Source organism: Ochotona curzoniae, unplaced genomic scaffold (assembly GCF_017591425.1).
Source record: "Ochotona curzoniae isolate NIBS_2020 unplaced genomic scaffold, NIBS_Ocur_1.0 scaffold_3890, whole genome shotgun sequence".
Lineage (NCBI taxonomy): Eukaryota > Metazoa > Chordata > Mammalia > Lagomorpha > Ochotonidae > Ochotona > Ochotona curzoniae.
This window is the reverse complement of record NW_024467115.1, coordinates 6,721,741-6,743,236: the sequence shown is the minus strand read 5'-3', so window position 1 is coordinate 6,743,236 and position 21,496 is coordinate 6,721,741. Positions and strand designations below refer to the sequence as shown.

The 21,496-nt window shown below is 38.2% G+C and overlaps 1 protein-coding gene across 1 annotated transcript in view; it reads right to left on the bottom strand.

Moving 5' to 3' along the window:
* Positions 1–425: 425 nt before the first annotated feature.
* NKAIN2 (sodium/potassium transporting ATPase interacting 2) overlaps positions 426–21,496 on the bottom strand; it is a 968,735-nt gene continuing 947,664 nt past the window's right edge. The window contains exons 6-7 of the mRNA XM_040965392.1: positions 5,846–5,927; positions 426–922 (exon numbers count right to left, since the gene is read on the bottom strand). Of these exons, the coding sequence (XP_040821326.1) occupies positions 913–922; positions 5,846–5,927 (92 nt within the window). The 3' untranslated portion in view covers positions 426–912. The remainder of the gene's footprint in view (positions 923–5,845; positions 5,928–21,496) is intronic.

Genomic DNA, 21,496 nt, shown 5'->3' with positions numbered 1-21,496 from the left:
GATTAATGAGCTTAGTAGATTCATACATTTCCCTTTGTCCCACTCCTGCCCCATCAGAAGACCTTCTTGATGAAGTATAAACCTTGGTGGTGTTCTTGTTGCTTGGTGTCGTTTGGCCACCATGCTGGTTCCATGCTTTACTCCGCTGACAACCGGCAGTTTTCTTCTACAGACGCTGGAGCTGCTGAGGATTCAGTCCTGTTCCTTAATGTGAAACACACACACTTGAACGCATTCGGGCTTAACAGCAGTGACTTGGGGATGGAGGTCTGCACTGAGATTGTTGGGCACACAGCGTAGGAGGGTTAAGGCAAGTATGTACGTACAGCCTTTAGGGCAAACAATCTGCCATCTGGACTTCTGTTACAAGGTCATCATGGCATTTTCTTTTTAATTTTCTTTCTCTCTTTTTTTTTTTTTTTTTGCAATTACATTGCCTAAGTAGCCGTGGTGCAATCAAGATGTATGGAGTGCAGAAAACGGGGCTCTTAAACGAAAATGTGCCCTGAATGGCTTCACAGCTCACAGAAGCCCACAGGCCAGGTTGCGGACAGGTTAGTAACGGCCAGCAGAGGGCACCGACACATTTCCTTATGATTTTTTTTTTCTGGGAGAAAGGAGCCTGTTTTCAGGAAATCCAGGATTTGCATGTCCCTGCATTATTTACTTTTTTCTCTTAGAAAGAGATCAACTGAAATTGCAGTGTGTGTGTGAGTGTGTGTGTGTGTGTGTGTGTGTGTGTGTGTGTACATGTGCATGCGTGTCAGTGTAGGCAGAACCTTTGTGTGTGTTTGTGTATTACTATGCACATTTAGTTAAATTTGGTTACTTCTTGCTCTTCATAAAATGCAGGTCACTGCGAAACAAGTTCTTTGAAAAGTCCAATGGGCTGACATACTGAAGTTGTCTGTTTTATTTTGACCTGTGGTAAAGACACACAGAGAGAAACAGGGAGCTTTAAATGAAGGGGAAAGGAATGGATGCCTGTCATCCAAACTGTTTCTCACCTCTCCAAGCACAAAAGCAACACCCCCTCCTCCACCACTCCACCTCCCCTCCACACTGGGTTTTAAACAGACAGAAGCTTTCGTCCTTTTCTTTTCTCTGAGTGCAACCACTCAGTTACAGGATATTTATGGTAACTTCAAATCTATTTCCGGGGACACATGGAATGAATATGCACAGCTGTACAACCAGAGTGTCAGGAAGAATGCGGTGTTTCAAGTGTTATCAAATACACTATAAAATATTCTTACTGGGGAGGAGGCCCATCAGATCTCTACTTGCTTTTCATACAGTCGGTGGTCATCAAGATGGTTCCTATCAACGTGGGATTATTTTGTGCGGCAGTTTTAAAGCTTAAACGTTATTTCAAAGAGCTTTACCAACATTTAAGGGGAAAAACAAACAAGGAAAAAAACCCTTCTTCTTTAGATGAGTTACTGATAATCTGAAGAATTATAAGCTAGGATTATTCACTGAACTTGCCAAAGGGAACACTATGCATTGCTTGTAGGCACTGAAATATGACCTTGACTCATCACTTATGGCAGTGATTTTTCATTGTCCAGATCTTGGACCCTGGAGAGTTGCTGGATTTAATGGAAATCTCACACCTAAACTGACATGCTGATTTTCAGTGTTGGCCTCCCTCAAAGCAAGAGGCTTTTATATGCTGTTACTACAGAATACTGTGAGTGCCTGGACTGAGTCATGAGGGCAAGCTCCTCTTAGTCTAGGAGCCACGTTTGTGGCAGGTTGTTGGAAGGGCCTGTTCCCTAGTCAGAGACGTAGGAGAAGCTCAGGTCTCTGTCACGCAGCAGGGGCTGAGGTTTGAAGATGAACCAGTTTGGGTTTCCCACAGGATTTGACCAGACAGTGGCTCTTGGATGCTGGGTTTGGAGGGTCACACCACTGAAAGGGTCGTTCATTCCACACTGTGTCTTGTAAAAACTCAAGGGACAAAAGGGGACCTAGCATAATGGGAAGAATGCGATGGCATGGCAGTGTGGCAGCCTGGCCAGTGAATTAAAATCAGATGCAAAAACGCTAGATCAATTTCCAAGAATACCTGGATATTTGGAAAAAATAGTAAACTAAGGAGTCAGCCCCAACACTAACATAATCTTTGTTTTTCCCTTTTTCTGTTCATTTTTTCTCATCTGTAAATTAACAATCTCAGTTTTATTGTTTGCAGTTGGCATTTGAAATATTCTGTGTAATGAAATCATAAATTTTATCCTCAAGAAATTTAATTCTGCTCAAGCATACATATCTTTGTAGAGTCCCTAGTTCAAGCACATTACAATTATAAATGCTAAATTTGAATAACAGGTGATTATGTATAATAGCATTCTTGTATTACATTACTACTGTAGCTGATCCATATCTATTATAATTTGGCTATGTTGATTTATTATTCATTGTGACCAGCATTATAAAATCTACATGCTAGCTCAAAAATAAAAATCACAAGGTTTATAGATATCTTGATTTACTTATGAACACAAATAATTTGTTACAAGTTATTTGAGGTGCTAATACAGGAAGGAGTTCCAAAAAGTTTGTAGAAAATGGAAATGAGAGATTTTTTTTTGTGAAAAAAGTTCTGAAGTTCAAGTATAGTTTTCTTCCCCACTAAATGCATTTTTCTGCTAATTGTTTAAAATTTTTGAAACACCGTTTGAGAGTGACATAGGTCACATGTTGTTTTACTGACATGATACGTGCCTTCCCTTTTTAGGTACTGTTCGTTAACATGTGCATTACTTTTAGCAGTCATCAATTATATTTATTAAGCACTTACTGTGTGATATGCCCTATGTTTATATGCTTCACATGTTCTATTTCATGTAATTTTAGACCAGTTATAAAAATATATAAGCTATGATCTCAATTTAAGGCTGAGAAAACTTAGGCTTGGTGAAATTAAATGGTTATTCACATAAAGGTATAAGAAAAGGTAAAAAGAAATTTAATATCAGGCAGGCTTTGTTTATAGGTCCTTTTTTTTTAATCACTACTCCTGATTGATTTGCCTTTTTAAACTAGAACACTTTGCAAAGGGTTGCAATAAAATATTGAGAAGAATTATAAAGAATTTAAAGGACTTATAATTTTATTTTTTTATGAAGTCACCAAATCTCGCTGGAAGGATAGAGAAAGTACCATATAAATAGCACACAACTATAGCACATGCCAACAGAAAAAATATTGGAGGAGAAAAGATTAAGACATATTTTATAAAGGCAGCAAATTTTATAAGAGAATTTTAAGGACAGTGGAGTTTCAAATAATAAAATTTGGAAAAAAAAGATTATGTCTGGTGTCAAGAGAAGAGCATGGGCAACTACACGAGGTTACATAAAAGGTTCATGGAAAATGGAGTGAAGATATCAGTGAGAGGCTGCTGCTGTAGCACAGGGGGTTGCCTTTCCGCCTCTGATGCCAGCCTCTCATTTCAGTGATAGATTGAGTCACTGCTGCTTTATCTCAGCTCCCTGTTAACGCACTCCGGAGAGGAGCAGAAGATGGCCCAAGTCAGGCTCTTCCACTCACGCGGGAGACCCAGATGGAGTTCCTAGTTGCTAATTTAGCCTTGGCCCCCATCCAGCTATTGCAGTCATTTTGGGGAGTGAATGAGCAAATGGAAGATCTCATTTTCTCTCACGCTCTTTGTTTTCCAAACACACAAAACAAATAAATCTCACTTTAAAAAAGATACATTTATTTTGCTAAAAAAAATTTTGAAATTCATGCAGAGTTTGGTAATATGTACTTTCTAAGAACTTCCTGAAGACGGTGTGTACACGTATTTGAATTTTTTTTGCAATAATAAATAGACATGCTATATCAGATGGTCTCCAGAGGTTCTTGAGGCTGAACAACACCATCACCTCAACCCTTCGGTGGTCTTGAGGGCCTGCTGGCAGGAAAAGTCCCTGATAACAATTATTTCTTGATTCTTATATTCTTATGTTTGGAAAAAATAAAACCTCTAGGCTGGCCAGAAAAAATGGCTAAGAAGAGACATCAATTTCTGCTCTCAATAGATTGGAAACCTCAGGAGGATAGGCTAGTTTGATTCATCATTATATTTTCTTAATGTTTCCCAGAAACTTCTTTCCATAAGGAACCCAAAAGTAAGTAAGGATTGAAGAGAAGAGCTAATCTTTCAACACAATATTGTAGTTCAAAGAGAATATTGTGGTTCTATGACAATATCATAGTTCTATGAGAATATTGTAGCTCTATGTATAGCCTGTGGTAAGGAATTTGGACTTTATTCAGTAATAGGGAGTCATTGATAAATTTTAGTTAGGGAAGCAAAATCACTGTAGTATGTTAGGGAGACCTTTGTGGCAGCCAGGTCAGGATAGGCTAGAAGGTTTGAAATAAGAGATTGGATTTAGATGGCGTTTTTAGTGTTTGTGGTTGGGGTTAGGTAGGAGGTAGATAGATATGGGAAATTTAGGTCATAATGGGTACCAAATAAGAGTCAGACCAAAAGGATGAATGCCTAATGTCATACAGCATATTGGGGTGAGTATATTTCATAATAACATATTACATATTTTATGAGCAAATAGAGGAAGGCCAAATGTTGATTACTATGATTTGATCAGTACACACAGTGTATGTATGTATGTATATTATATATATACACACAGACACACAGACACACACATACATGGCTCATTGTAACACATAAATATATAATATTATAATAGGTCATGAATGCATGAACTAGGGCAGAGTTGTGGAGATGTGAAGAGGGCGCATGGCATGCTATGGAGGCGATGCTTTGAATGATATGTATTATTGGCTAATTTTTTTGAGTTCATAAAGACTTTTCAGCAAGGCTTCCACAGAACTATAAGGGACACAACGAAAAGGCGGGCATGATTCACAGATAATCTATTTTTAAAGAGAAGCTTGAAAGAGGTGTCTAAAGGGAACTTTAATCTGTTCAGTGTAGAAATACTCTGAAAATTTGTTTGTCACCTTGCACACTAAAGATATTAAGAGGCAACATGATTCAATGGTGGAAGACAATGACAACAAACATATATCTTCAAAGAGAGTTCACATTTTAAAATGAATTGGAATCTTACTTTCTATTTTGATCTTCGCGTGCAATTCAGCATACCACTTGATGCTGATATATAGAATTTGTTATCAGTTGTTATCCAAGGGAATTTGCCTAAACACAGATATAAAAATCAGGCTTTGATTGTATGTCTGCTCTCTTGAGTGCTAGAGTTAAGGGTTTGATAAGTTTCAAAATGATAAAGATTCATTTTCACATTATATCATAGAAATTATAGAAAAAGAATTGTTCAGTTCTTTTAAATTTTTGAACACTGTGACTATATTGAACCTATCATTTATCATCTACATGAGAATCCCTTCCAGAGTAATAAAGAGGGGTGGTAATAATTATACCAAAACAACCAGTGTGAACTGGGTCTATCTTGGTTATCCTAGAAAGCATGATTTACATATAGTTATATTCATTATTCTATCATTTTCTACAACGTTCTATCATTTTCTAAAAAGACAACTTTTGTGATATTTCAAAGAAATTATGTTATAGGCTTTTGAGTCATGCAGGTGATGCTTATGTAAGACTAAAGGCAACCTTAGAAGCGATAGTTTTGATATTTCAAATAGAAAATCACAGAGAAAATGTTATAATTATCCCATTCAAAGTAATATTAGTGAAAGCAAAAATACTGAATTTTTTTCAACTGAAGGAGAATTGCATGCCAATTATTTCATGCCACAATGCATTTACTTGATTTTCTTTCTGTTTCCCAGAATACCTCCACAGTCCAGGACTTACATGTACATAGGTTGTAGTTGTAAATGAGATGTTTTCTGAGGTCCTTGATAGCCATAGGAGTCAAAGCCACCTATGAAATCAACTGGAAAGAGACATATTCATGGTTAAGGGCCACATGAGTTACTAATATAAAACTTCCAATAATCTATTAAACTTAAAGTGACTAGGAAGCAAAAGAAAAGATAGTTCTTTCAGGAAGTGATTTTCTTTCCACTCAACTTCGAGATTCAGTTAGTGTATTGCAAGAATCTTTCTACTTCAGAGAAGAAATTATGTACCCTTATCAAATAACCAAGATCAAGTTGGAGTAATAAAATGTCTTGCACATTGAAGATGCTGTATGCCTTTCTGATTAGTATGGAGGATTCTCCATAGCACATTTTGATTGTCACAACATAAAAATAATGATCACTGCAATCATGTATATCCATCAGCAATTGCAGCCCTGCTAGTAGCATTAAAGATCATCAAAGTCAAGAACAAGGTGCCATGGGACAGCTCATGTAAATGAATTCAATATTTCTGTCCCCTCCATCATGTATTTTACAATCAGGTGCAGACAATCTGAGGTAGAGACATGCAGCCAATGTCTAAGTGGAATACTCATCCAGATAGTTAAGCTATGATAAGATACAACAGTGATTAGTGGGTATGGGTGTAGTTTCCAAAATGACTCAATAAAATCTCATATTTTGCATGTTCCTTTATACTTCTCCCATCCATTCCACCCAGATCCCAAGGATCTATGTCTTTCTTTAGAGATTTATTTCTTCTTCTTTTTTCCAAGATTTATTTATTTTTGTTGGAAAGGCAGATTTTTACAGAGAGAAACAGAGACAGAGAGAAAGATCTTTTGTCCATAGGTTCACTCCCCAACTGGCTTCAATGGCTGGAGATGAGACAGTCTGAAGCCAGGAGCTTCTTCTATGTCTCCCATGCAGGTAACAAGGCTTTGGCTCATCTTCTACTGCTTTCCCAGGCCACAAGAATGGAGCATTGGGGAATACAGCATCTGGGATGTGAACTGGCACCAATATGGGATCCTGGTGTGTGGAAGGTGAGGATTTAGCCACTGAGCCTTCACGCCAGGCCCCCATGTCCTTTTTGCCCTGGAGACCTTTATAATGGTAGCTTTGATCACAGTAAATTACATTGTAATTTCCAAGCTAGATTGTAAATATGCCTTGCATTTTCCTCTAGATTTTTTTGGATGCTCTCTCGGGGAACAGTTAGCATGCTACAAAAAGGAGTGATCAATTTGGATCCACGAAAGCCATTTCACATGATAGACTGAAGTCCTGATAGCCAGTCTACAACTGGCCATGTGAGAGAAAATACTTCTAAATAATTCCAGACCACGTGTGTGGAGTCAAGCCAGTCTTGGAGTCTTCTCAGCTCAGGTCCCTGCCATACCAGTGAATAGAAGCATTTTATCTTTCACTTGCTTGTTTGACTTACTCACCCACAGAATTTATGACCAAAATAAGCAATTGTGTTACACCATCAAGTTTTGAGAATAGTAGCTGGAACAGTGAATATTAAAATTGTGGGGAAAAAAACCTGTTTTTTCTTCTTTTTGTTTTTAAAAAAGATTTTTAAAAATTACTGGAAAGGTTGAATCACAGGGAGAGGAGAGAGCAAGAGCGAGAGCAAGAGAGAGCAAGCAAGAGAGAGAGAGAACTTCTATTTCCTGCTGTATTCTCTAAATGACCACAATTGCCAGGGCTGAGCCAGGCCGAAACCAGTAATTATAAGTTTCATCAGAGTTTTGCACATGGGTGTGGGGGCCCAAACACTTGGCCAGCTTCTTCTGCTTTCCCAGGCATGTTAACAGCCAGTTAAATAAAAAATGGAGCAACCAGGATGCGGATCAGTACCCATACAGATAGTATCCATATGAGAGGTTGGCACTGCAGACAGAAGCTTATCTGACAATGCCGCAATGCCAGCCCTGTTTTTCTTTTCTATTCATGGGTAAAAGGCTGTGTAATGGGGATAAAAGAGACCAAACAAAAGGCTGACATGACAGAAGACACGAAAGAGATAAAGTAGAGACTGGATTAAGATGCCCTAGGGTGCCTGCTTTTTCTGATATTTTATTGGTCTATGCTCTCTCGTCTTTGCTCTATTTCTTCTTCTTCTTCTTTTTTAAAAGATTTATTTATTTCTATTGCAAACTCAGATATACAGAGAGGAAGAGGAGATAGAGAGAAAGATCTTCTGTCTGATAATTCACTTCCCAAGCAGCCACATCAGCCAGAGCTGTGCCTATCTGAAGCCAATCCAAAGCCAGGGACCTCTTCAAGGTCTCCCACACAGGTGCAGGGTCCCAAGGCTTTGGACCATCCTTGATTGCTTTCCCAGGCCACAAGCAGGGAGCTGGATGGGATACAGTGATGTTGGGATTAGAATCAGTGCCCTTGTGGGATCCCAGTGTGTGCAAGGCAAGGACTTCAGGCGCTAGACTACCACGCTGGGTCCTGCTCTCTTTGTAATATTCTGAGAGCTACATTTGGAAGGTGGAGAAAAGTGGGAAATAATGCAAAGCACATGTCTATGCATCAGGCAGACATCATTATTTTCAGAAGGATCTATCATTTAGAGTAATTTAGGTTCATAGCAAAACTGGGTATAAAGGACAGAGAAATATTATGTATCCCTTTCCCCCCTTAAATACAACCTGACTAATTATCTCCTACCCCAGAATAGTCTAAAACTCAATCCAAATCTCCCACAGGGGTGGCAGAAGCCCAATGACTTGATCTGTCAATGCTGTCTCCCAGGTTCTGCATTAGCAGGAATCTAGAGTCAGGGGCTAGAGCTGGAAGCCAAAAAAGATAACTCTATTGTGGGACTCAGGCATCTTACCTACCACACTAGGCACCTGTTACTCAGAGTGGTACACTTGTTACAGTCCATGAATCTGCATCAGTGCCTCCCAGAGTCCATGCTTCCGTAAGTTTTGGGAAAGAGACCACATGCAATAAGCTTTGAAATATCCTAACTGTCTTGGTCCTAACAGTTGCCTTTGTTCTCCCAATTGTCATTCCTTCTTTCCTAACACCTGGTAACCTCTTGTCTTTTTATTAGGTCCAGAATTTTGCCTTTTTCAGAATGTGATACAGTGCATTCTGGATATAGCCCCCCTACCTCCTCAGTTTTCTGTGAGGTTATTAACAGGATTAGAGTTCCACACTCTGAGGTTTTGTCTTTGTAGGATAATCTCCACCATGAGGATAGAATAGTGTAGGTTTTAGTAGATTAATATTATAGAAGACATAAGCAGTAAGATTTCCAATTTTCACCAAAATTGAGCTTTGTTAAACCTGAGTTTATTAGTGCTGATATTATATTTACTCATACTATTCCAGCAAACTTTCAGAAGGCCATCCTTGGTAATTAGAAGTATCAAACCATATACTGGATTTAATGTAAAATTTGAAGATTTAAATTTTCTTTCTATATTACGATTTCAGCAAAACTGAGGAGTAATTTTGATTGTTGATTCCTCCTTTGGCTATGTTACTCTCTGGTATCTTTGCTGTGTTCCTTTCCAGCATCCATCTATTTTCTAGAATGCTGTGATGAGAAAAATAAGTGAAGCAGAAAAGCCTTGTGCTGCCTCTTGTGATTGTGATTGTGTCCTGCAAAGTGCCATGGCTTTCTGTAACATTCTTTGAGATGAGGCAAGCATCCATTTTGGCTTAATTTATTTGCATTGTATCTGAGAACTTATGTAGGACAATGAATTAGTGTTTAAGCAGTCATTTCTTCCCTGAGAATTATTTACCTTTTCAGCCCTATCCTGCATGACTCTGATAACGGTAATGTTTGTCAATGTAATGAGGGGTGTTCTCTTTACAGCAACTTAGCATATTTAATATGTTATTTTAATGCTTAACAGAAAAAAGATGAGAGACTGAGAAATTACCAAAGGCTAAGAGGAGGAACCACCCTTATGGTATAGCGCGTAAAAATACCCATGCAATGCCAGCATTACATATGTGATCTGGTTCATGTCCTAACTTCACTTCCAATGGCCTGGAAAAGCTATGGAGAATAGGCTAAGTCCTTAGGCACCTGCCAGTTGGTTATATCAACACATCCAAATAACAAGTCCATTGAACACTTGAAAAGGGAAAATGTAAATTGTGATTCACACAAGGTAAATCGTGAACTTTCTGGACTTTCTCCTTAGCTAGCTTTATTTTGCTTTATGCACCTGGCATTTTAAGTGTACATGTGTGTTAGTCTATTGCTTCTACCACTGTAATACAAACTGTATGAGCTTTCCTATTTTCTACTGTTTACTCTAGTAGTTAATGGAAGACACTTGGTTCTTACTTACTGAATGAACAGTGTAGACACTTTAGGCTGCAGAGAGAAGTAAGATCATTGAATGAAAATGGGAAATACTAGTAAAATTTCTAAGATTAGTTGGACTTAGTATTTTATCATTTACTTCATAAGGGTATGAATTATGATAAAAATAAGATTCTCTGTAGAAGATCTAGGATGTTAATTATTGCCTGGATGCTGTGAAAAACAACAAACTTTTTAGATGTCAATGAGAAGAGGCCATCACTGTATTTGCATTGATCATTCATTGGCATCAACATGAGTAAGCTGAAAGGATCATCCATTGATAAATGCCTTAAGGTATTCCAAGTGTTGACAGTTGGTAGGAAAACTCTATTCTCTTTATGGACAATCCCAAGAATACTAAACCAAGACACACAACTTGAAGAAAAGTGAAAGAAAAGACCTGTGCTTGTTTAATTTGTGTCTCATTGGAGGGATTTGTCTTTGTTCTTCTGAATACAACTCAGCAATGCTTTCTCAAATAGCTTATTTATTTGTAATTGACACACCAAAACATACATACTTAATGTATCTAATTTGACGAGTCTGGATATTTGCATGCCCATGAAAGCATCACAATGAACACACATATCCCTTTGCCTCTAAAGGTAACTCAGTGAAGTTAATTGTTTTCTTTACAAATGTTACAGAATTTTCTCTTGGGCTTAGTTTTCTTATCTACAATATGGGTATGTTTACATGCACTGACCAATGGAGGCACAAGTAGTCCAATTATTTTAAATTAGTAAAGTGCCATATCATTTTAATAGCTATGATTTATAGCATTAATGAGAGTGGAATTTAGAAATTACCAAGTAAGAGAAAAATGCTTTTTTGAATAAACAGCCTTTGCTAAAATTGATTCCCTGGTGTGAGACTCTTTTCTACTGAAACCTTTTAATCATGAACATTGAGTTCAGCAAATCTAAAACTGCCTTTTGAAATACATGTTGTCAGTGAAGTATTGTAATAGAAAATTGTCCCTTGCTTATTAATGACAAAGCCACTAGTCAACACACTCTCTTTTGGAGACAGAACTGAAAAAAAAAAAACCACAACAATGAGGGAAATTTTTTAAAGGGCAGTTCTCAGAAAGCTAAGCTTAAATATTTAGAACTCACTGAAAGACATTAAAGAATTTGTGTGGGTCTGTGAAAACAGTGCGTGTATCCATTATCTCTGCAGGTATGAATTTCAAGGGTACTTACCTTCGGTTGTCCAGAAGGAATTTAGACCATAACTATTGTAGGTTTAATTGAAAAGGACTGCTTTTTTCCCTCTGCTTAGGCTTACTTTGTGGCAGCAATTCAAGCTGACTGTGAGTTTGTGATGTTCAGTCTGGGCTAAAATCCCTTTGTGAATTCTAAACTATTTTTCCCCTAATTAAGAAAGCACAGTATTTTACAGGGATCTTTTATGCTTGTTGTCTGAAAGGTCACTAAGCTAGTATGTTAACAGAGGGCTTCTTGCAGACAGAACACATGGAATGAAATGAGATGTTTTAGCCAAATCACTGCACATGCTTTATTTCCAAGCCTGTTCCTCAGGGACAGTGGGGGTCCTATTTTCCACGTTTCCTTCTTGGTTGCATCATAAGCAGATATTTAATGTTTTAAACTTGATAAAAATCACCTTATGCTAACCATTTGTTCTTAATTTGAATGTTGGTTGTGAGAATGGATAACACATTCATTTATCTCTACAGGCATACATGTTTCTTGGTGTATATACATTATTTCAATAAAATGTTTTTAAAAAGCAAAAGAAAAAAAAGCAATTGCATCATAATAAAGCATCAAATGGGTCAATGTTGTGGTACAGCAGGTAAAGGTGTAGTCTGTGATCCTCTGGTATTCCAGCTGTCTGCTCCAATTCAGATCCACCTCCCTACTATTGTGCCTGGGGAAGCACAGTGTTTGCATTCCTCATCTGTGTGTGAGACCTGGAGGAGGCTTCAGGTTCCTAGTTTCAGTGTAGCATAGGACCCACCATTGTGAACTGGTGGGGAAGCAGATGGAAAATCTCTCTCTCTCTCTCTCTCTCTCTCTCTCTCTCTCTCTGTATGCGTCTGTGTAACTCAGCCTTTTAACTGAATAAAAATGAAATAAAAAATATAAATTCCGCTTGTGAGCCATCTTGTCTGGTTGCTTTTCTGTATTTCTGCTAATTCTTACAAGGGCAACTCCTTCAATAATATTTGAAGAAAGACAAAATGGTTTTCAAAGGAGCCTAGATTGTGACCACCAGATCATGAGATCTTCTAGTCATTTCTAGTCATGCCACCACTTAACACCTCACAGGGAACATCTGGAGGAGCAGAGAGATCTGAAGACCTGGGCTCAGGTTGTACACTTGCTTCTCAGCATTGTGCTCATAATCAGGCCACCCTTTCACCGATCCCCAGTTTTTTCCTCTGTGAAGTGAAGATAACAAACCAATGTCAATGTTGTCAAAGAGATTCAGATGTCTTGTACGTGGAATATTTGGGTGTATTCCCAAGTGGATTTACAAAATTTTTCATATTAAAAAAAACTTCTTTAAGTTTAAATTTTCTTGAGCCTTTTGAAGTTTGCTCAATGGTGTACGTGACCTTTAGACTGATTGGCTAGGCTTGTGGTATGTAACAGGTACCTACACCCTATAGAAATGCTGTTGCTACCTGAGGCTTATTTCTGCTGTCCTACCCTACATTAATGTGTGCTTTATCGCCAATAAATGGATGTATCCACCTGATTAACTACCAAGTGTGGTGCTTGCTTGCCCAGGTGGTCTACTGTCCAGAGACCCCTGCAATGAGAGAGAGAGAAAGAGAGAAATCTCTTATCTTCTTATCTGCTGGCTCACTCCGCAAATGGCCACAAGTGCCAGAACTAAGTTGATCCAAATCTAGGAGCCAGGAGATTCTTCTGGGTTTCCCGTATCGATGCAGTGGCCCAAGGAAATGTGTCATCCTCCACTGCTTTCCCAGGCCATAAGCAGTGGACATGAACTGACACGCACATGGGATGCTGGTGCTTGCAGGTAGATTAACCTCATAAACCACCACATTAAGCCCCTGAATGTGGATTTTTAAAATACATATTTATTTACTTTTTTAGTTACTTTCAATTTATCCAAAAGGCAGGGAGTCATTGTCCATCCACTGGCTCCCTCTGCAAATGCTCACAACAGCTAATTCTTGCCCAGGACAGAGCTGGGAGCCTAAAACTCTATCTGCAAATCCCCAGAGGTGATAGTAACACAACTTTAGCTTTCATTTGCTGCTGTCCTGGGTGCACATTAGTAGGAAGCTGGATTGGAAGAGGAAGAGCTAGGATTTAAGCCAGCTACTCAGGTATTGAATGTAGAAATCCAGTAAGTATCTTGATTATTGTGCCAAATGACCATCTCACAAAATGGGATCACAAGATGTTTATTTTTGGTTCAAAATATTTGTAATCTGTGAATACTGTTATCAGAAAGAACACTGAGAGAGACTGGGACCTGCCTGATTTGTATTCTTGGATATTTAGGAACTATGCAAATGAGGTACTAATGGAGTGGTTGACAATGAAGATGTTGAGAGTTCATTGTATTGGATTAGACAGAAGTGGATGAGCTCAACTCTTGGTGGACAAAGTTTCTGTTTTCCCTCAGATTTAGAACTGGTTGTAAAGAGACAAAAAACTAACTGGCTATGTAGAGAATTAGTGCAGTCGTACACGGAAAAATAAAAGAAATTCATGTTTGATAGGTTTTTTTTTCAGACTTGAGTACTTGATTTGGAGACTGAAAAGGTTTAGTACATATCCTGTGTGAATATGAAACATCATGGACAGCCATGTGTAAACATTGTCAAGTAGGAGACAGCATCTAGCTTGGTTGAGTTGGCATACATTTGCAGCTGAGTTTAGTTGCTTTCTCTAGCAATGTGCAACTTTCCAATATGTGGAGGAATGGAACCTGCGACACACCAGCCATGGTTATTACAAATCTATGCATAACGGAAGTGCATGCAAGGAAGGAAGCCAGAGGTTCTGGTGAGGGCACTGACTGCCAATCCTGGACACAGATAATGATGAGAAAGACTCAAGGTATGACAAAAATGTAAGTTCCAATTGAGAGAAGCTCACCAATAAAGATGAAGTGGGATTTCTCCAAGGATAGAGAAATGAGAATGAAAGTAAACAAAGCATGACTTTAAAGCAGGTCAAGAACTGATGATTGGATAAGATCCAAATGTATGTTTCATGATGAAAGGAGTCAATGGGGAAGATGAAGTGAGTGGTGAAGAGGAGAAAGTATAAAGCTAGAATCACAAAATTATATATCCAGATGCATTTATACTTTTAATTTACAGAAGCATTTGGAAGATGGTGCAATAACTAAGCCAACCACACCTTAAATGGGCTGGGTTCGTTTGTGTCATGACATTTGAATGGATTAGATTCATCAGCCTTTATTTTGTTCTCTGTTAAAATTGCTTTCAATTATCTATGACATGGCTTTTCGACGGAATTGGAGGAAACAGTTATTAAAAAGATAGGTGAGCCAGTTAGAAACAACTGGGAATGTCTTTTCAGCTGACATCAGGATTTACAGTTCTCGCATATTTCAATGCAGCAACTTTCATTAGTGCTGTGGCACCTAAACATATACATGTTTAGGAAACAAATAAATAAAACATGTGCCTATTAATCACCCATTAGAGTGTATCCACCCTGTATTTTTTGTTAACATAATCTTTATGTAATTTTGCAGTCTCCAGGAAGAGAAACCAAAGAATTCTTAGCTTAACTTAATCATCATGTAAGAACTGAAATAGTTTCAGGAAAGGGAATGTCTAGTAATTACTTAAATATTTTCCTAACTGATATTTGGGAAAATTGAAGCTGCACTGAGGAGAATGAGCTCATCAAACATGTTTTATTCCTGTGTGATTTATGGCATATATTTGGTCAATATGGTTCCCTAAGGAAGTCTCTTTTAAAAGAGGCTGCTTAGTTTTGTTAAGTTATACAAATCTTCATAATTTATCTTTCAGATTTCATGTAAAGGTTACTTTCTTAGGAAATAATTTCCTTGTCTTCTAAATAGTGTATGATTCTCTTGGAGTGCATTCCATGACACCTGCCCTTCACTTTGCTTGGTTGTTTTACTGAAATTCCTCTTCCATGTCTGACTTCCAAGTCTGACCGTGGACACCGTGAAAGCAAAGATGGTGTCTGTTTGGTTCTCTCTTTCCCTGAAGAAGCACACAGAGTGGGTGCTCAATGAACAATTGCTGAAAGAATTGATTTCAGCTCTCACAGTGAAGTGATGTGGAAAGAAAACTTGTTCCTCTAAATAATTGGCCCCAAGCAAGTCAGTTTGAATGTCCCTTTCCTCAAATATAAAGTTAGAAGATCGAAATAGGCAATTCATGATACTGTTTATAGCTTTGGGACTCTGCACAATTCAATATTTTGGACATTGGTTTACATATCAATGTTAGCAATAGCATTTAAAACCAGCAAGCCTGCAAAGGAATGATGAATGGGAGAATTGATTTCAAATGAGTTATGGCTGAGCATTATTATTTTGCATAATTTTACCCGATTAGCTTCTAGGGAGATATGCTGCCAAATAGGAGCTTGTGAAGATATAAAGGAAATCTTCTAGATCCACAGGCTCTACAACTATGGATTTGTTCAAGCACAGAAAATGTTTGAAAAAAAAAATGCATCTTTATTGAACAAGTAGGGTTTTCCTGTTTTCTTAATGATACAGTACAATAACAATCTGCACATTGCATTAGATATTATAAGTAATCTAGGGATAACTTGAAGACATAGGAGATAATGGGAAGGTTTTACGTAAATATTACTCATGTAAAGGACGTGGGTGCTTGCAAGTGTTGGTATCTAAGGCTTGAAGGAACCTCCTGAAACTAGTATCTTCCAGATAGAGGAATAACTGAACTCACATGAGTATATGGCATCTGAATTCTGAGGCATGTTTTCCAGCAGGCCAAGAGAGATGAAAACGGTGTTGACTGGGAGAGGACAATAGTAATGACAGATTTGGAGCTAACGTAAGTCCGACTGCTATGATTTGCTATGATGGTGCATGGATGTGTGCCCATATGTTTCCCTTTGCAGCTCCACTTTCGGGACTTTTTTTTTTTTTAATATCAGCTCCATTAGTTAAAAAGGCAGCAATCCATAACCAATTTTCATTTTGTGTCAAGATTGGTCATGTATGAACTAGGCTCCTTTGTTGATAATATTTGCAATTAATCCCCCAAGCATACCACCCTCCCCCACCCCCAAAATGCCTGTCCCAGTCAACCCTGCTGGCTCTGATGCTTGGCCACCGTGTATTAAATATAAAAAAAATGAATTGAAATTCCTGTTTTGGACCTAACCTAATTTCCAGGAGGTAATAGGCCTGGGTTCCCAGAAGCACTCTATGCCTCTTGATAGTAACATCCTAATTTCCTTTCCTGGTAAATGTTTTAAACAAGATTTTAGCACCAAAGGAAATTAACCTTTAAATTAATCATAATTATAAAATGCCATCACTGATTTTTGTCTCCAGCCTAATTACTTTCTATTATTTAAACAAACCGCACCTCCTGTGAGCTTTAAGTTTATTTCGTTTTCATTTCCTGCCACACAATGACATCCAATCACAGAGGAGGCATCCTGAGTCCCCTCCTGCTGCCAACGGCCCCAAATGTCACCCAGGAGAAAGATGGAGTATTTGCCCTGATCTTCTTTAACACAAGGTGTGAATTCAGTGGCTGCAGGTCTAGGTTTTTGACACAGTTGTTTGCAGTCTGCAATGTGTAGCGCCTGTCTTTAGAGAGTCAGTGTTTCTTGGTCTTCCACCTTTCAGGAAGGACATTGCTAGGTTAGCCTTTTGCTTACAGCAGGTGCCATCTCCCCAACTGATGCACAACTGCATGTCATGAAATGGGTACCAGGTAGCATCATTTGCCTAAAGACAAGCATTGATTGTTGTTTTGTGGCTCTTGTCTGGAGGGCTTTTAGAGACAGTTCGATTTCCTGTGCCAGTTCTTTAACATGCTCTGTTTTTCTTTGGAGATATAACAAAGGGATTCTAGCAACTTCATTTGTGAGCATTCTTGTGCTAAAAACAACCCCTTTCCCCCTTCTTTTACACTGATTTCTTTTTCATGTTATTATCTATGTGACAATAGAGATGGTGGCATCAATCACAGCCCACCCACTACAGATGAAATGAGAAACAAAAGATTGTTCCCCCAAACCATTTCTGTGAATGTTGCTGCTTCTGCTTTCTTTCACATGCTCTGGCTTTCTCTTCTATTTAGTGAGAGTAAAGCAACTTGAACATTCTGCATCAGCTGGGTGACTTCAGTTAACACTGCCACAAACTGGCTTTGCATGAAATACCTCTTTTATTAACTTCAGAAAAAGATCCTCATCTGCTTATCTGAATACTCTCCCCTCTACATTGAGTTTTTAGAAACAAAGCCTTGATAATTCTAAATCAACAGAGAACAGCAAATGCATTAATTTCCTCCCCTCACATTTTCACTCGCAAGTATTAGATTTACTTAAAAACAAATTATTTTTTATATGTGTGAAAATCATTACAGTAAGACAGAGGAGTTACTGTAAGAACAGGCAGAAAACAGCAAATGATGATTGGAGAATTAGACTCAACCTTGATCTGAACATTGAAAATGTGTGTTTTCTCCTAAGTGAACACAAGAGGGAGCAATTTAATAGTAGGTGAAAAAGAACAGCACAGGCTAATTTGGGGAGACAAAGGAAAAATTAGACATGTCGCTGTTAGACAGTGTTATTGTCACGCAGAGGAACCTGTGCACGCATATGTATGTGTGTAGGCATCTTGTTCAGGGGTTGGTCCCTTATTCAGTCTTTTATTTGTATATGTAGGAGCACATCTACCCCCTTTCTTCCATTGATTTAGAAAATGAAAAAGTGGTCTAACCAGTAGTTATTCAAAATAAACTGAGACCTAAAGAAGTATCACATTTTTCCCAGCAGTTTTCATGTAGCCCAAAAAATATTTTTGGAAAGCTTATTGATTAATTCACTGATTTCCAAATACTTCCTAAGATCTCCACAAGGTTGGGTATATGCTGGATGCTGACAAGACAAGAGACAACAAGACGGATGACACCCTTCAGTAGTCTTTTATGTTGAAGTCATCATTTTGTACTGTACTTCATTGTCAGAAGTTTACAAGTGAACTTGGTGACTCTGGGAAAGTCTATGGCTCTCTGTGAAGTTGAGCAAAGCTAGTAGTTTTCTATCATTTAATCATACAAACACATAGTTCAAAAGAAATCTTATACAGAATTAAATAATGTGAAAGTATATAAATGAAGACTTTCTGGGCTTTGTGGGGGAAAGTTGGGAAAGGCACAAAATTACACCTCCTATTATGTTGGCCCCATTAGGATTCAGCAAAACAACATTTGAGATTAGTGACATTCAAAGTCTAGGCCTATAGGCTTTAATAATGTGTGATCCTGTTCAAAGATGAAGATGGAAATGGTTAATTCTGGTTTGTGTGAATCTGGTAGACATGGACAAAAATCCAAATCATTTTAAAATTTGCTAAAACAAAATGAAGGTTTGATTAAAAACACACTAGCAATATATCACTCTTCGATTACTTGAGTATGACACTTGCCAAGCATAGACACAGCCTTTTTCCATTTCTGTCAGCTTGGCTCTCAGGAGCTTGGCACCTTTTCTGCTACTACTTAATGTTTAGAGTGATCTGTGAATAATGGGAAACAAGCTCAGGTTATTCAACTAAATATACAGCATAAGCCTGCAACCCAGACAAGGATGATAGAGATATGGTAATCGATAGAAGGAATGTTAGAATGAAGGGAGAAAGGGAGGGATGGGAGAGATTGAGACAAGGAGGAAGGAGGGAGAAGAAAAGCAAAGCCAGGAGACACGTAATATACTTAGGTGTTAATCGAGAAGTAGAATTGAGAATTATAAGACAGTTTTAACTTTGTTGTCTCCTTTCTATACTTTCTTCGGTAAACCTACATTGCTTTATAAACAGGAGAAAGCATTTTATAAGGGGAGACTACTCCTTCTTGCCCTCTTCATAGGTGAGTGTCTGTGACTGTGCTCAGAAAATTTCATTCAAACTCAATGACCTTGAAAAGCTGGAGAAAGGAGTAAAACACACAGAATAGAATTCAATGCACAGAAGAGTAGGTCAGCAGGCTTTACAGAAAAAAATCAAGCAAAACAATAGAAAAGTAATAGCCTCAGAGAAGTGAATTTTTCTTTTAAATGTAAGATTCTATCAGTCTTTAAGATTTTTTGTTCAATTCCAGTTGATATAGGAGAGCTCAGTCAGGATTTTGTGCATTTGTCCTTGGTTGGTGGGTATCTGCATGTGTCTAACTTCAAGTTTAAACATGTAGAAATCATTTTCCAATATTGCTTTCAAAAGAAATCCCTTAGGATGTTCCTGTTTAAATGACATCCCATATCTTTCTCCAGCTTATTTCAGTGTTTAATAACATTTTCAAATACTTTGAGTCTCTTAGAGAAGATTGTGACTACATTTGTCCTTTAGTAATCATGGGAGGATTGGTCCCAGGACCCTTCCACATACCAAAATCCATAGATGCTCAAGTCCTTTATGTAAAAAGGAATATTTGCACATATTCAATGCACACTGTATACTTTAACTTATCTCTAGCTTACTTGATGGACATAATGAAAAGTAGATATATGTAATCATCTGTACTATAGTTCCTTTTAGAGAGTGAAGACAGAAAAAAATGTCTTATGTATTCAGTACATAAAGGTTTTTTTTTTTTTTTTTATAGTCCTGCAGTGGTGGTTCAATGGCTAAATCCTCACTTTGCATGTGCCAGGAATCCAAAGGGTGCGGTTCATGTGCCGGCTGTTCCACTTCCCTTCCAGCTCCCTGCTTATGACCTGGGAAAGTAGTAGAGGATGACCCAAAGCCTTGGGAACCTGCAACGTGTGGGAGACTCAGAAGAAGTTTTTGGGTGCCGGCTTTAGATTTAGCTCTGGCTTTTGTGGCCATCTGAGTAGTGGATCAGCTGATGGAAAATATTTTTCTCTCTGTCCTCCTCTCTGTAAATCTGATCTGCCTTTCCAATAAAAATAAAAATAAATCTTAAGAGATTTTTTTCTCCCTCAAATACTTTTGGCCCATGGCTAGTTATACCAGTGGATACTAGCCCTGTAGATACAGAGGGATGATTATGTTAAGAAAAATCGGTCAATTTGTTAGAAAACTGGCATTTTATATTCTGATAATTAAAAAAGAGATTTATAAGAAACTATAATACAGTTTTAAAAGTCTTGTGAGTTTTTTGGTTAATGATATTTTCCATGGCTGCATGGCCTGCTTTTAATTGACACACTGAGCAAGGCTGATGAAGCATAGAAGTACATGCTCTGTTACTGTACATGGGTATTGACTATTGCACAGAAGCACTAAGGACTTAGTGAGAGTGAAGAGTTACAGATCTAATAAAAGGCTCACTAGACCAGGAACCTTGAAACATTTTTTTTTTTCATAGAATGTTGTCAAAAAGAAAAAGTAGAAGGGAATAGAAAAGACTGAGGGCCAGGAAGAAAACACAGCATGTCTAGTGACAGGAGACTCACTGAAGATTCCTGCCACAAAGCCAGCACAGCCAGGGAGCCTGCTCCCCTGGAAGAAATCTTTTCTCCCAAGACGTCTCATTGATTTTTCGTGCACAAATATATAGAAGTAGGTTGCTGTGGCTGGCCCACTCAGTGGGGTCAGGGGTCATGGTGCGTTGTCTAGAGCCAGGGGCTCCTGTGAAGGCAGATCAGTCCACAGCAGGAAATGCTGGCAGGGAACTCCTACCTGGACAGAAGGCATGGAGCTGTGCCATGCAGTCCAAAATCCTTAAAACCCCTCACCCATGGCATATGATAGGGTAGTGAGCATAGGCTAGCCCCACCCTGGGTCCCAGAGATGTTTCCAGATGCCTAGAAAACAGTGTGTGCACACAGACAAGAATATTTCATGTTTGCGGAAAATGAAATGAAATGATAAATATATGTTCATAAAAGCCCTAAAATCTACCAATGTAGTTTTTCATAAATGCATTTTTCTATTAACTATTTGAATGTCTTTTATCTTTGAAGATGTTGAAATGGAGCTTATTAAGTTTCTCCAAAATGTGTATGTTGAAAACCTAATCCTCAGTGTAACTGCATTTGGAGACACAGCACTTATTTGTTTTAAGGTATATTTATTTGACTGAGAGAA